This window comes from Sylvia atricapilla, chromosome 6 (genome assembly GCF_009819655.1).
Source record: "Sylvia atricapilla isolate bSylAtr1 chromosome 6, bSylAtr1.pri, whole genome shotgun sequence".
NCBI classification, from domain to species: Eukaryota; Metazoa; Chordata; class Aves; order Passeriformes; family Sylviidae; genus Sylvia; species Sylvia atricapilla.
This window is the reverse complement of record NC_089145.1, coordinates 48,957,691-48,972,460: the sequence shown is the minus strand read 5'-3', so window position 1 is coordinate 48,972,460 and position 14,770 is coordinate 48,957,691. Positions and strand designations below refer to the sequence as shown.

The window sequence follows — 14,770 nt, the reverse complement described above, 5'->3', positions numbered from 1 at the left end:
CGCTCCCCTCTCCGCCACCGCTATCGCAGGAGGCTGACTCACGCCCCAGGAGCCTCCCGAGGCTGGAACTGCCATCAGCTCAGCGCTGGGAAAAGACACCCTTCCTGTTTGTAATGACATCCAGTTGCAAACAATGCCCTGACTTTGTTTTTTCTGTTTGGGGCAGTCCCTGAAATCTTCTCTTCTGTGCCCCAGCGCAGCCCGTACAGCCAGCGCTGTGTCATGCCTGCCGGGGAGAGGAGCTATTCTTTTGTTGGGTGTCTGTGATGTTTGCTGAGAAAACAACGAAACAGTTAAATTGTTTCTTTAATAATCAGAAAACACTATGTAAGTCCTTGTTATTGCTAGTTAGGCATCCTTGGGTGCTGGGGACACAGTGAAGATGCAGGAGGAGGTGGCTGAGACACACAGACGGGCTCTGTCTGGCTCCTGTGTGGATCCAGCAGTTAATTCATGGATTTGAATGTTTACATGACCAGCTGCTCTCTATGATTAAAGGCAGCAAATTAAGTAATGCCAAAGGAGATTACCATCTGCAATAAAGTCCCTTGATTTGATAAGGAAGATGCTAATACAGAGTACTGATGGCTCTGAACTCACTGGTCAGTGGCCAGGACCTGTGCTGAGCTGGAGAGCTCGGTCTGTCCAGGAATCTTCCACAGGTTCCTTCTCCTGTGCCTGCTGGCAAGTGCTTGCGGGGCTGCTCACTGTGTCTTTGGGAACGTGCAGATATTTACAGGCCCAAGAAGGTGGTTCGGTGTGAGCTGGATGCTGGCAGGCTTTCTGCACAGTAGGCGTGGAACAACAACAGCCAGGTGCCGTCCCTGCTCTGGGTCACCTGCCAGGCAGACAGGACACATACAGGTGCTCCCTGGCTCCAGCAAGGGTGTCCCGTGCTCAGTGCCAGAGGTCTGGCATCACCTGGAGCGGGCTGGCAGAAAGGTGCGGTCTGCAGAGGAGCCGGCAGTGGTGGTTTCTTTGTGCCTCCAGGAAAGCTCGCAGGCAGCAGGGAGCCCCGGGGCCGCTGCCAGAGTGCCAGCAGGTAGCCCTGTCCCTGCAGGGCCACGAGAGGAGCTGGGCTCCCCCAGGAGCAGCACGTGGTGGCAATGGCAGATGCTGCAGGGAGGGAAGGGCCCTGGCAGGAAGGGAGGGCGGAATGTCAGCCGGGAGTCGAGACACGCTTCAGCGCTGCCGGTGCTTTGTTTCAGCCATTAACCCCTCCGCAGCTGCAGGGCAGCGGGGCACGGAAATGTGGCCGGGATGCAAAACGGTGAGGGGGCCCAGGGAATTTCTCAGGCTGCTGGTAACAGGAGATTTTTGTGTGTGTGTGTTATCACCCAGGAATGCCACTCATCTTTGTGTGAAGGGAGATTGGTCATTCTCAATGGACCATCAGTCCGTGTGATTGGTGCCCGTGCTACTCTTCTGATGGGGACACCATGCTTCAGGGTTTTGGTGCATTCCCTGCCTTCCCTTCTCCCGTGCCACAGTGGCCTTCTGCTCTCAGCCCTTGTTTTCACTGCTGTTTTCCCCATCTGCCCCCAGCACTGCCTGCCTGGAGCTGCTCCAGGCACTTCCTTAAACTTGTAGCCACATGTGCCATTCACAAAAGAAAAATGTGCTGGGCCCTCTCCTCTGTCAGCACACCAGGGCTGGAGTGCCAGTCATGGCACCTCTCGATGGTACTGCCTCTGCCACACACTTTCCCTGAACCGTGGGCATGTTACTGCCTCCTGCTTGTCTCTTAACAGTTCCTAATTTGCAGAGTGGTGTTGACACCTTCATTCATTTATTTTTTTATTTAAAACACCTGGATGGTGACAGGTGCTAAGGAAGGGTCCAAGTACAATTCAAATTTGGGTAAGCAGGCTGCAAACAAAACCACTGTGAGGTAAATAGATGTGCCTGGGAATTTTATTGTGAGCTGTCTGACAGTGCCTGATGTAATGTAATTTTCTGTGTTCTGTCTCGGCAATAAAAACTTCACGGTGTCTGATATGACTCCATTTAGCCTTAATGTTGTCTGAGTTATGCCATTAGAAAAATGTGGCTTATATAATCGGGTTTGAATTTGAATTCTAAATGCTTGTTCTATGAAATGGCAGACAAAAATTAATAGAAGGCAAGGGGAAGATGTGGAGTTCAGAAGCACTAATATTTTTGCTCATATGTTCCATTATTGGTCTCAGTGCCTAGGTTGTGCCTGTTGGCTGAAGGAAAACCAGCATGATATTCTCTTCTGGATTTTGAAACGTAGCCTTTTTCAGTCTTTCTGCGGATCAGGAATAGCTCTCTGGGAGGTGAGGTAGGAAAGGGTGTTGTTAAAAGACAGAATATAATTGAGCAAAAAGAGATTGAAATCTGATGGAAGGCCCACGGTCTCATGTCTTTTCAGATCCCTAGGGGAATCAAGAAGAAATTGTTTATCACAAATTTTTTTTTTTTTTTAAATTTCTGATCCAAAACCTCTAAAAGAGCAGACATCTGTCATCCCCAGTTAGGCTCTTTTCTTCCAAAGCATTCCCACTGCCATTTAGAGATGTTCATATTTTAAGCCTTACTTTACCTCTGTGGAGGTATGTCATTATCAGGATTTCGCAGCGTGCCCTATTGCAGAGAGTCTTATTAATTCTGGTCCCCCAAATACACAGGACTGGAGTATCCATGGCAGTGCTTGTCAGCATCAGTGCTGGACCACATCCCATACAGCCAGATAGAGCCAGCAAGGACTCATTAGGAAACTTGGTCTTAGACACTGGTAATGACATTGTGGCATGACACAGCAGCAGATGTTCACCAGCAGCTGCAAGTTGAGGCCTCTGCTCTTCATTTTTTTGGTGTCAGATTGGAAAGGATCGTTGGCAATATTTGTGGTCTGGAGATTTTCTTTCTTGCGTTAGCATTATTGCTTTGCTGATGATTTTTGGCTGGGGTAGTGAATGGGGCTACTTTGATTTGCTTTGTTTTCTGCTTTGGGTTGGAGGGTGTCAGTGTCATTCTAGCAAAAGAGAATTGGGGAACTCACTCCTGTGTGTAGCTTCTTGTTTCAAGGATGTTCTGGCATGAAAGACTGCAGAGTTTTTCTCTCTTTTCTTAGTCAATTACACAGCTGGACTGTGAATATCCATACAGACTTGGAGACAAGCCCTGCAGGCTCTAGAGAGAGGTTTCTGGGAGGGACTCAGAATTGAGCTTCTCTGGTGGATTTATGGTTTCAGCATGCATGACATGGGTTGTGTGGGATGGGGAGGGGACTGATGCCACATGGGAGGAGTAAGCTCGGAGGAGTGCCTTGGTCCCATCACTGATAACAGCAAATATTCGGCACTGATCTGCTTGAAGTGGAGGAGCAAGCAGGGGCTGAAAGGGAAATGTGTTCAGTGGTGCACAGAGACAGCAGAGGAAAAGCTCTTGTTGTTGTTTTCCCAGTGGAAAATGGCCTGGATATGGGGGTACTTGGCACTGTCCTCCCTTGAGGGATGCAAAGAGTCTCATCAGGACCCTCTCAGGACATTACAGCCCCAGAACCATCCTGGCAGCAGAGACAAGACTGTTCTGTCCATGGCTGAGCTCATCAGAGATCCATGCCACAGTGATCTTGAGTGTTCTGAGCAGTCACAGTGGTTTGGAGAGAAGCAAAAACACCTACTTGCTGAGGAAGCATAGGATGGATCACACACGGCTCCACAGCCTCTGGTTCTCTGGGACTTTTGTTTCTTGAGGAGAACTGTCTTTGAGTCTCAGAGGTGCAGTGGTTGATAAACTTTGTGCATAGGTTCCTGCAAGCACCTGGGAACTCAGAGACATAACCTATACCCCCTCTCCTCAATTAGACTGGTAATCTCACTGCTGGGCAGCTCTTTCTTTTGGTGAGGTGACCGTGGCTGTGGGTGTAGCTGAAAGTGGTATGCTATTTCTCAACATCTTTATTATAAATTTTAATGGCATTTCTGGTGACTTCTGAGCTCTCTTGCCACACCATTCATTTATATAATTATATAATGTCTCAGCCACATATCTGGGGGAGAAGAGTAATCCCCCTCTGAGCTACCAAACACTATAAAAACATAGCAAGTGGAAAAGCCATATGTCCATCTAATACAAAGCCTGTGTGTGCTTGACAAACCAGACGGGGGGAGGAAACTGAGAGTGATGCTTGCCTCAAAACACTCCATATTGCTTTTTGCCTATATGGACAATTTCTGCTTCTTAGGATGTAACCAGATTAACCTTGCTATTATTGTCTGCCAGGGTGCTGAGTCAGTTGTGCTCCTATGTCTGTGAAAATGTCAGCTATAGGGAACAGGAAGGACAAGGGTTTCTGCAGTGGTGGGGGTCCTCAGATTAGCTGAGCTAGAGTGCTGGGGGGCAGCTGTGGGAATTCTTGCCTACAGTTTCCAAATGCATCTGTTCTAGCTATGAGGAATCTCCTCCATCTGTGCAATTTTACTTACTACTTTAACACTGACTTTTTGAGATTTTCCCTGCTCTCCTTCCAATCTCCTGTCTCAAATCTCTGGTTCCCTTTCCTCTGCATTTCACCTCAGTGGGTTTCCTGCTGAGTAAAATACACATCCTCCACTTCCTTCCCATTCCCTCCCTTCTCCCACTGTCGGCAGTTTTCCAATATAGCAACCTTGACCTTATCTCCAATTCCTTCCATTTCCTCCTCTTCAGCTGAGACTATCGGTGAACTCTGCCCATTTTCCTCTCCTCCGTCCTCCAAAGGCTGCCCATGCATCCTGCTGGCCATGTATCCTGCTGGATATGTTGTCACTTCTTTCCTTGCTGACTGCAGTCCCCTCAGTTCTGGCCTCCTTTATGTGTGCCTCTGTGCAGGAAGCTGATAGGAGTTTGGCTGAACCTTTTTTTCTTTTGTGAACCACACTGAAATCGGTGGGAATGAAGCACCAACCCCTTTAAAAAATGCCGACTCTTTGTGTGTCAGGAAAGAGCTTTCCCTAAGGGTGCAGCTGCACAAGAAGCTCTGAGTGCAGTGATGAATATTGAGCCACCCTTAGCAGTGTGTGTGTGTTTTTACTGGTTGGATCTCACCAACCAGTAAATATAGCTGCAAGGAGCGGGGATGTTGGTGAGAACCTTTCTTGCTCCCCCCCTTTCTTCACGTGTGTATTTAACCTTTTGTAGCACCAGCCTGGTGTGGTGGGGAGGTCTCTGTGGCCTGGGGCAATGGGCCAGTGGTGTGGCCATGTGGTGCACTCACCATTGCTGATGATGGCACTCAGCAGCTTGGATGTGTCTGTTGGCTGGGGCTTTTGGCTTCCAAGCTAAGGATCAAGGATCATGCCTGTTTAGAAATTAAGTACTCTGTTACTTACACCTTGAGTGCAAGTTTTGTGTCTACCTCTTTTGCTGCATTTCTCATTCTTTAAAATTATTTTTCCCTTCTTCAGTCGAATTCTGTACCTGTGCTCAGGGGCGACTCAATTGACTGCCCTTGTCTGAGAAGGAAGGTGACCCTTGGAATGCTTTTTGTGTGATATGATATATCCAGTATATCACTGTGTTTGCAAAAATGCTTTTATCTTGTATGGTGATTGGTTAAGTGTGATCAAGTTCTTTAGAAAACGTTTCTCTCTAATCATTTTTGTTTCATTTGTATTCTGTAATAATTTTGAGAGTGATTGTGATCATGGAAGTGCTTTGTAGCTCATTAGTGACTTCAGTTATATGAGGAGAAGCTGCTGCTGTCTTTCATATGGGAGACCTCGTGATCTACTCTAGTTTGGCAGGAAACTGTATTTAAAATGTTGTCAGCAGCCAAATCCAGCAGAATTCCTTTTGTCATATTCCTCTCAACTGCAAAGAAATATTGAATGTTAGACCTTTGCTTGGCATTTCCTGTGTTAGTTCTGAAGAGGGCCATGGGAGAAGATCCATATGAAGTATGACCACAAACTCCTGAATATTCCTCTTTAGATTGTCATGAACCTTGTCATTTATAGAAAGAAAGCATCTTTCATGATGAAGCCAGAGTAATTATGCATGCACTGGTGTTCTCTGACCTCTATGGGAAGCTGATTCTGGAAGGACTCTGTTACATTTACCAGACCTGTGAGAAATTTGTAGCCCATTTTGCAGTTGTAAGTTGCAGCTGTAGGCTGGCTGGATCCAGTCCCTAGTGCTCCCTCCCCAGCCTCTGTCTTTTCTGTCTGATCTTATGGACAGGGTGGCTGAGGATGTGTCCCCAGGAGGCCACAGCTCCAGCAAGCAGAAATGCTCTGCCACTAGGCCCAGAACCATGCCCATCCTGAGAGGGCTTCTGCTTTTTCGGTCTGTTAAATAACCTTGGAGATTTATTGTGGGGTTAGTAAGTCTAAGTTTCCTTTTTCTGAGGTGCCACCCCCTCTTCAAAGGAAGTTCGTGTATCACCTGCAACTCAGTTCATGAAGGTTGCTGATATGAGTAAATGGCTGTTGGCCATGGCATGGGTTAGGCACAGATCAGTGGCCAGGGCTCGAAAGGGTCCATGCCTTTTTGTCTGTAGCCTAATACATTAGCCCCCCTTTTCCTCTAATACATGCACATGAATGCTTTCATGGGCAAAAAGTCCCCTACAGCTTAAACCATTTGGAAGAATGAGAGCTGAGAAAATGCCCCTCCATTGGTTCTCCTCTGCTGTAAAAGTGGTGAGGCACTGGCACAGGTTGCCCACAGAAGTTGTGGATGCTCCATCCCTGGAATTGTTCAAGGCCAGGCTGCTTGGGGCTTTAAGCAACCTGATTTAGTGGAAGGTTCCCTGCCCATGGCAGGGGGTTTGGAGCTAGAGGATCTTTGGGGTTCCATCCAACCCAAACCATTCTGTGTTTCTATTATTCTGTGATTCTTCTGGCACAACTAACTTGCTGGCCCTGGCATGGAAGGCAAAGTGATGAGACAAAGCATAAAACATGCTGTGTTTTTAAAGGCAGAAAAGACGTGAATGGCGTGCCTCGTGTGTTGTGTGTGAAAGCATTCCTGTGATGGTGCTACATGCTGCTCTGCCATCCTAATTTGCTTTCAGAGGCCCCCAAGTATAATAATTCTTTGTGCTTCCTAAAGGATGTGAAGACTAAATACAAGTTTGGTCAATGATTTCATTGTTGATTTCTCCCGGAGTTACAAAGCAATGCAAAAATATTAGGGACAGGCAGGGTGCATCTCACTGAATAAAGATATTGTGTCTCTCATAATTCAAGCTGCATGCCCGTAGAAAAAGGAAAGCCCTATGAAAAGTGCTTACAAGGCTGGTTGGACAGTAGAAATCTTTTGTAAAATGTCATTTCGGCATCTTTCCCAATGGAATCCTTCATGCAGGAGGACTGGCCAGCATTTTGGAAACAAACCCAGCCAACATTAGGTTTGGACATCTGCTTGTTTTAAGGTTGCTTTCACAATTTTCTCTGTAGCTGAAGATCAGTACTTGATGCCTATGTGAAAATGCTGCCAGAGAAGCAATGAAGTTATGCCAACTGTTTTTTTCCTGAACACAGCTTCTGAGAAATGACCATTTTATTCTGGAAAATCATCTTCTTTGCATTGCCCCCATGTCTAGAAGGATGAGTACTGTTTGATCTTGTCCTTGTAGAATGCTATCCTAAAGGAATGAAAAACGTTTCTTGAATCAATTTAGGTTTACACCATGGTGATCTCTTCCCTGAACACATCCAGACTGAGTGCTGGTTCTTAAATGGTGTCAAATCAAGTGACTTGGGAGGAAGGGGTAGTGGTGTCTTTTGTCTTTGAAACATGGCTAAGGGGATTGATTTCAAGACAAGCCTAGTGGACACGTTTTCTGGATATTTTTTTCATCCTTGCTTAAACCACCCAAAAGGGAATTAACACATACCTCATCTGATTTCCACAGGGACCAGCTCGCATGACATCTGATCTTGCATCTTCTCCTGCAGCAGGGTATGTCCCTGTGAGTCAGAAGCCAGAGGCTGTGGTGCATGCCATGAAGGTAAGGCTATGTGGGGCACTGAGGTGTCCTGTGTTGCACCTGAGTGGCAGAGCTGGGCATTGGTTCTTCTTGTGGAAACAATGAACACAGAAAGTTAATATACAGGCTGGATATAGGTAACCAGCACCTGTGTCATGATGAATAAGCATTACTTAAAATAGTTGCAGAGTTAAGCAAGATTATGCACAGCTAGTTTTTGGGGGTTGGAAACCTCCAATAAAAGCTGCTGATGCTGGAGGTGTTGGTTACCCTTTGTGTTCATCAGTCCTGTGTAAACTGGGATGCTGGGGTGACAGTGGTGACCAAAATACTGTTTTAAAAAGGGATATTAAAACTGAATTTCCTCATATATTTTGTTATTGAAAATCCTTCAGTAGCCTTCAAAGAAGAAATATTTTATTTTATGAAAATATACAACATGCAGTGGCATCCTACCCATGTAGGATGTGCATCATCAGTAGGGATTAAAGTCAGGACCATTGACAATGGAACCATGGGAGACTGGTAGCTGAGTTAAAGGAGAAAATTTGCACCATGATTTCACAGCAGCTTTCAGATTCTAATGACCATCCATCAGCAGAAAAAGTGTAATTTCCTAGTGCTACATGTTTAACCAGTTAAGCAAGATAGTTCTGAGTATCTAAGAGACACAGAAGCACAAATCCTTCACAAGGTGCCATAGGGATGGCTGAAAAGTCTCTTAACTAAATTAGTCTTTGCTTGAAATATAATGATTTATAGATTTGGATTTGCTGAATCTGAAGAATTTTGTACAGGGTTAAAAAGATTAGAACAACTCAAAGGAGTATTCCTGGATGGCTGCTCTGGAGCTCAGATCCCTGTGGTCATAGCTGGACAAAAGATCCATCAGTGGCATCACTAGCTTGGATGGTCTTAGACATGGAGACAGATGCTTACAAAGCTCTTTGCTTTGTACCTTTCCACATTTGACAGATAAATAAATGACACAGATGTTGCTCAGGATTATGATCCACAAATTCCCTAAATTTTCTGATTTTTAATGATTCTATCTTAGTATATATCATGCTTGTCCAGGCTGTCTTGGCTCCAGGTCAGATGTTTGGTGGTGGTGGTAAAACCAACAAATGTCAGGAGAAGCAGTAGTGTGGCTGGCAAGGATATTGGTTCCACTGGGTAGCTGCCAGATCCCAGGAGGATATTGAATGCCACTACCTCTCAAGTAGTTATTAAAGGCAAGACAAGTTGGGTTTGATTTGGATCTAATTTGAATTTAAATTATAAATGATCCTTCAAATTGAAAATCTTGATTTTTCAGCTTTCTTGAGGCTTTATACATCAAATTATATAACTCCTATTGATTGATTGTATAACTTATTAAGAGAAGGATGTCCAGCATGGCCAAGGATTAAGAAATACCTTTAGTACAGTTTTTGCTTGTTCCCAAAGGAGCTGACCACACAAGTGGCAGTTCACTTGCTGCCATGTATTTGTCCTGTGTTTTCCAACAAGTTTCTTCTTTGCCTGTTGTGAATGGGTCTGTGCTATCAGAATGTTTCATCCTGTACTATGCTGCAATGTGCTTGTGGGTGACATTTCTCCTGTGTATATATATATATATATATACATACATATATACAGATGGATCTGTTAAACTGTTGCCTTGCAGAATATTGCAAACTCATGTGAACCTTTGTTTTTCTGTCACTTTGTACTGATTTGGCTTTGACTGAATTTAATCATCCAAGCCCTGATGCAGTCCAGACTACTGCTGTTGGCTTTTCCTTTCCAAACTGCGGAGTTCATGCCTTTCTGCTCCTGCTCTTCATTGCATTTGGTGAGATGGTGATGAGGGATTGTACTAAGCAGAGTTGGTAGAGTTTTTAAATTACAAGATCAGATACTTATAAATTGATTATAATCATATTCTGGGGAGTAATTAGTTTCCTATTTGCTTTAGGAATTGCAGGACTGAATTTCTCACTAAGGGCAAGAAACATAAATGGTTTTAAGATGTGGTTTGATAAGGTTATGAAAAGGAATGAAAATTAATGAGGAAGATTCTTGGAAACTGGAAATTAGGTTTGGAAAGTCTGGCACAATTTTTCATTTAAAGGAATTGAAAGGAAGTTGAATGACTGCTTGTTTGCACATTTTAGTATTCCCTCTGCTGCAGAGCTTTGTGGATTCCTAGGAAGGGCTAGAAGAAATTCAGAAGAAATTCTTCTTTGCAATTTGATCGTTTGGCTGGTGAAGTGCATTTGTCTGCCTCCAAAACCCTGGAAACTGCCATGGCTTGAATCAGGAAGAAGGTGACACAGCAGTCACATCTCATGGGACATAAATGATCTCACGTGATGTGTTCTGCTCACTCACCTGAGATTAAAAATATTCTCACATTTGAAGTGAGCTCCTGTAGGTCAGTGTGGCACGGAGGGATGTGAAGGTGTCTATTTTTCCATTCTGTGGCCCATTTCCAAGGATCATCTGGAAATTGAAAGACTGAGGAAACTGATCATGTCTCCATCTCCCCCGTTGTGGCACAGTGAAATAGTCAGTAGCTGTTGGTCTCCAGCTGCAGACCTTTTTTTGCCACATCATGCTGTAGCATACGGAGTAGGTCTTATTTGCACCCTGCAGAACTGGGTAGCTTTTCCAGTGCCTGCCCCTGCATGTGGGAAGCTGGATGCAGCTGCTACCTTAGACCCTCATCTCCTGGTATACTGATCATGACTCTCTCTTGGGAAGAGAGCAGCTTACAAAAGGAACTTTGTGCTTTGGCTATATCACAACAGGCACTGGAAAAAGCCCTTCTTGATTGAAAGAGGAAGTCCTTATGGCTCAGCAGGCCAGCTCCTTACTGCAAGAAAAGGCAAGGAGAGATGAAAAGGCTGTGAAAATGATCAAGGGAATGGAGCACCTCTCCTATGAAGAAAAGCTGAGGGTGCTGGGGTTGTTCAGCCTGAAAAAGAGAAGGCTCCAGAGACACCTCATAGCACCTACCAGTCCTGTAAAGGAGTCTCATAAAAAAGAGAGAGAGGGACTTCTATGTCACATAGTGACGGGACAAGAGGCAGAGGTTTTAAACTGAAAGAAGACAGGCTTATATAGATATTGGGAAGGAATTCTTTCCTGTGAGGGTGGTGAGACACTGGCACAGGTTGCCCGGAGAAGCTGTGGTTGCTCTGTCCCAGGAAGTGTTCAAGGCCAGGCTGGATGGGGCTCTGAGTAACCTGCTCTGATGAGAGGCATCCATGCCAAACCGTTCTATTATTCCATGATTCTGTACAGTTGGCTCCACTTGTCTTGTGGAATGTTTGCATGCAAGCCTGTCCACAAGTGATGAGGCTGCAAGGATGTGGCTCTGTGCCCAAGAAGTCACTGAGGGACTGTCCACTCCACATGGATCTGCAGGGCTTCTGGACTGCCCCTGTCTGCATCCACATATGCAATATCCCCAAGGCTTTTTTTTCCTTGGGATTTTCTGCCAGTTAAATTCTATCAACGTGGCTGAAGTGCTGCCTGCAATTTAGCATGAGTTCTTCCTTGAGCGAGTTTAGGATTTTCTTTATTTTTCCTTCTGAAATAGTTTTGTTTGTTTGCACCTACTAAATAAGGAGCAAGATGACAGGTTGGCACTCCTAACAGCTGTTTTTGCTAACAAGAATAAGAGGTACATATGCTACAGCTCAGTATCTCACTGAACATCAAAGCACTTTTCTTAGGAACTGAGCAAACCTGCTAAAGACGTGGGGAGGTGATGAGGAGACAAATGTAAAAGAACGACATTTAGCCTAGAACCCAGCTGCCCCCACAGCAGCAGCCTGGACCTCTTCCATGCACACAGAGCTATCTAGCAGGTGATCATCACTCCCACTAATTGTGGATAAGACAGGATTTGGCCTTCGAAAACTAGGGGAAAATCCTAGCAGGGGATATGGACTGTTCCCTTGCTGAAGCAGGATGTTTTGCCAGTGCTGCATCCAGCAGACTTATGAAGCAACAAAATAGTGAGGTTTGCACAATTTGGAAAGTATCCCTCAATCCCAACGTGCTTTGTGTTGCAGAAATGAATACCTCAACTTCAGCTTCCTTTCCAAAGCTTTATTACTGTCATTCAGACTCTTTAGTGGTGGTGTTTTTTTTTTTTTTTTTTTTTTTTTTTTTTTTTTTTTTTTTTTGATTGAATGCTTGTTTTTAAAATATATTTGGCCATATGGGGTCAGTACAGCAAGTCAGAAGGGATGTGGTGGACTGGGTGACTTTGAGGTGACACTGCCTTGCTCACAGACATCAGTGTAGTCTCAAAGAACACTTGAGGTGTTCCCCAGTTTATGTATCAGTAGGGAAAAAGCCAGACAAGCCAGCATGCCTACCAAGAGCAAGGTGAAAGTTGTTTTTGGGAGGTGTCATTCCTGTGCAGAAGAGCAGCATTTCCCAGCCCAACCCCATCCTCCTGCATGTGGAATAGCCCCATGGCTGAGTGGAGCAAGCTGCTCTCACTGGCATTTTACCCAGGAAGACCACAAAGGGCTACCATGTCAACAAAGGACCAAGTGCTGTCAGTGCAACTTGATGAAAAGCAAAAAGGAGGGAATGGCATGAGCCACTTTGAGCCTGGGGTACATTTGTCTGTTTTCTTTAGGCTCCTGGGTTGAGAGGTGGCAGAAATCACAGAAGGACATTCCCCAGTTTCTTAGACCCACACTGAACGTACAGTCCTTGAACTTTAGCTGATCCATAGATAGCTGATGTGAAGGCATGTCTGTATTCCCCAGTGGTGTAACTGGAGGAACATTAACCTGGTCCTTCTAAACAGCTGAGGAGGCATCTGGCAGGATCTGAGAATAGCTGGGGCTGGGTCAGCAGTAAGAAAAGGCCTTCCTGTCTTTCTTCAGGAGGTTATTTCACTCTTCAGAGTGTATTTTCTTCCAACATGTCTTTTCCTGGATAGGCCTGCATTTTATTGTTATGAATCCCATTTTCCCATACCCAAGATGCTAACACATCTTTACAAACTGCCTAGCCAGGCATGGGTTGAGCCTGGGAAGCAGGATAATTTCCAGAGTAAATGAGATTCAGAAATTGAATATTTCAGAACATAAACTTCCATCTGATCATCTTTCAGCTCCGGCTCCAGCTGCCTGGTTAACGCTATTAAAAGACATTTCCACTGAAACGAATACACTGTGCTACCTTTTCACACATTCTGGACTAAGGAATGTGGGTTTAGTTTAAGCCCAAGTTGTAGAAAAACAGTTTATTTTAGTCCGCTGAGACTCTCGTGCCTGCAAGATGAATGGCTGTTGAAAGCAAGGGCTGGGGCTGATGTGATCTTTAACTAATCTACCCCATGGTTTCCTTGACACTTGCCCTGTGGACACAGCCAGTGTTCAGCTGCCAGCCAGGTGCTCCATACCAGGATGTGATCCTGCAGGCTGCTGGCTTTGCAGCCAGCATCGGAAGCACACAGGCTCCAGACAAGCAAGTTCAATGTGCAAGTCCAGCTGGATCAATAATTAATTCCCTCCTCTTTAGCAGAAAATAGATGCTCTCTTTGTCAGCATGTACATGCTTTTTGCATCCCTCTTGCCCTTCTTCTCTTCTTAGAATGGATGTGGATAATTCCTATCTGTGCAAAGACTGGTCCCACGTAGGCTATAGGCCTAGGAGAATGACCTATTTTTGTTTGTAACTCATTTTGAGTACAGCAGGATTGCTGTGCTGAAGCAGACCTGGGGGTAATCTTCCCTGGTATCCCATTTCATGGAGCAGTTGGTGCTGTATGTACCTCAGCAAAGGCTGAAACCCATCCTAGCACAGCATCTGGCTCTGTACCTCCCTGGGATATAGAGGAATATTGATTCATACAACTACACCTGTTGTACACCTTCATCCATGTGTGGTTGCATCGTGCTGGATGAGACCACGCGCTGTTTGATGATGTTGGGTGGTTGCAGGATCTCTGACCCTGCACACTGAGCTGACCATGTGGCTTATCAGTGGTGAAGCCCTGGGAGAAGTGTGCAAATCAGCACAGAGGCAACAGTAAAACCTGGAGGCTTCTGTCTGTGCTATGCCCACCTTGTGTGATGTGCCTATCTGGAGAAATCGTTGGGATGCATGCGGGTGTGACAGAGGGCTATCCCTCAGGTCAGTGTTTCCAGCTGGAAATGAAGGCTGCCTTTAGCTCCAGGCAGTCTCCTTTCTGTGATCAAGGGACCAACTGGCCACAACTGGGCACTTTCTCCCTGAAGGAGCTCTGTGGGGGTGGCCAGGACAGTGGGATGTGGCAGGCCAGGCCTGGCTGCCACTTGAGCTGCTCTAGAGGTTTGGGGTGTGGGCAGCACACTGTGAGGGACAACATGTGGGATTACCAGCAGCCTTCCTGGAAGAGATGCACAAGCAACCTGCTGCCAGTGCTCCCCAGGACTGTGGCAGCAGCCACACCATGCAGGTGGTGGGACAGAGGCAGGACATGGCTGGGAGCACAGGAAGGACAGAGGTGCCCAGCTTGATGTCCTGCTTGTCTTTGCTTGTCTGGAGGCTTTGTGAATCCTGCCAATTTAAATACTTGCTAATGTTGTTCTTAGGGACACAAATAATTATGTGAGGATCATAATGGTTTTGTAATATTGTTTTTTGTAGGTCCTAGAGGTCCATGAAAATTTGGACAGACAGATGCAAGACAACTATGAAGAAGACCTAAGTGAAAAGGAGAAGGCAATCGTTCGTGAAATGTGCAATGTAAGAGCTCCTCCCAGCAGCTCTTGGGGTTCCTTTTGTGGTCTTTTGTTAGAAGTACGGAGGAACAGGGATCTGCTGCAT

At 45.6% G+C, this 14,770-nt stretch overlaps 1 protein-coding gene across 1 annotated transcript in view; it reads left to right on the top strand.

The window, feature by feature from the left end:
• The window catches only part of CCDC85C (coiled-coil domain containing 85C), a 109,819-nt gene that overhangs the window by 89,830 nt on the left and 5,219 nt on the right, over positions 1–14,770 (top strand). The window contains exons 4-5 of the mRNA XM_066321860.1: positions 7,868–7,963; positions 14,591–14,689. Of these exons, the coding sequence (XP_066177957.1) occupies positions 7,868–7,963; positions 14,591–14,689 (195 nt within the window). The remainder of the gene's footprint in view (positions 1–7,867; positions 7,964–14,590; positions 14,690–14,770) is intronic.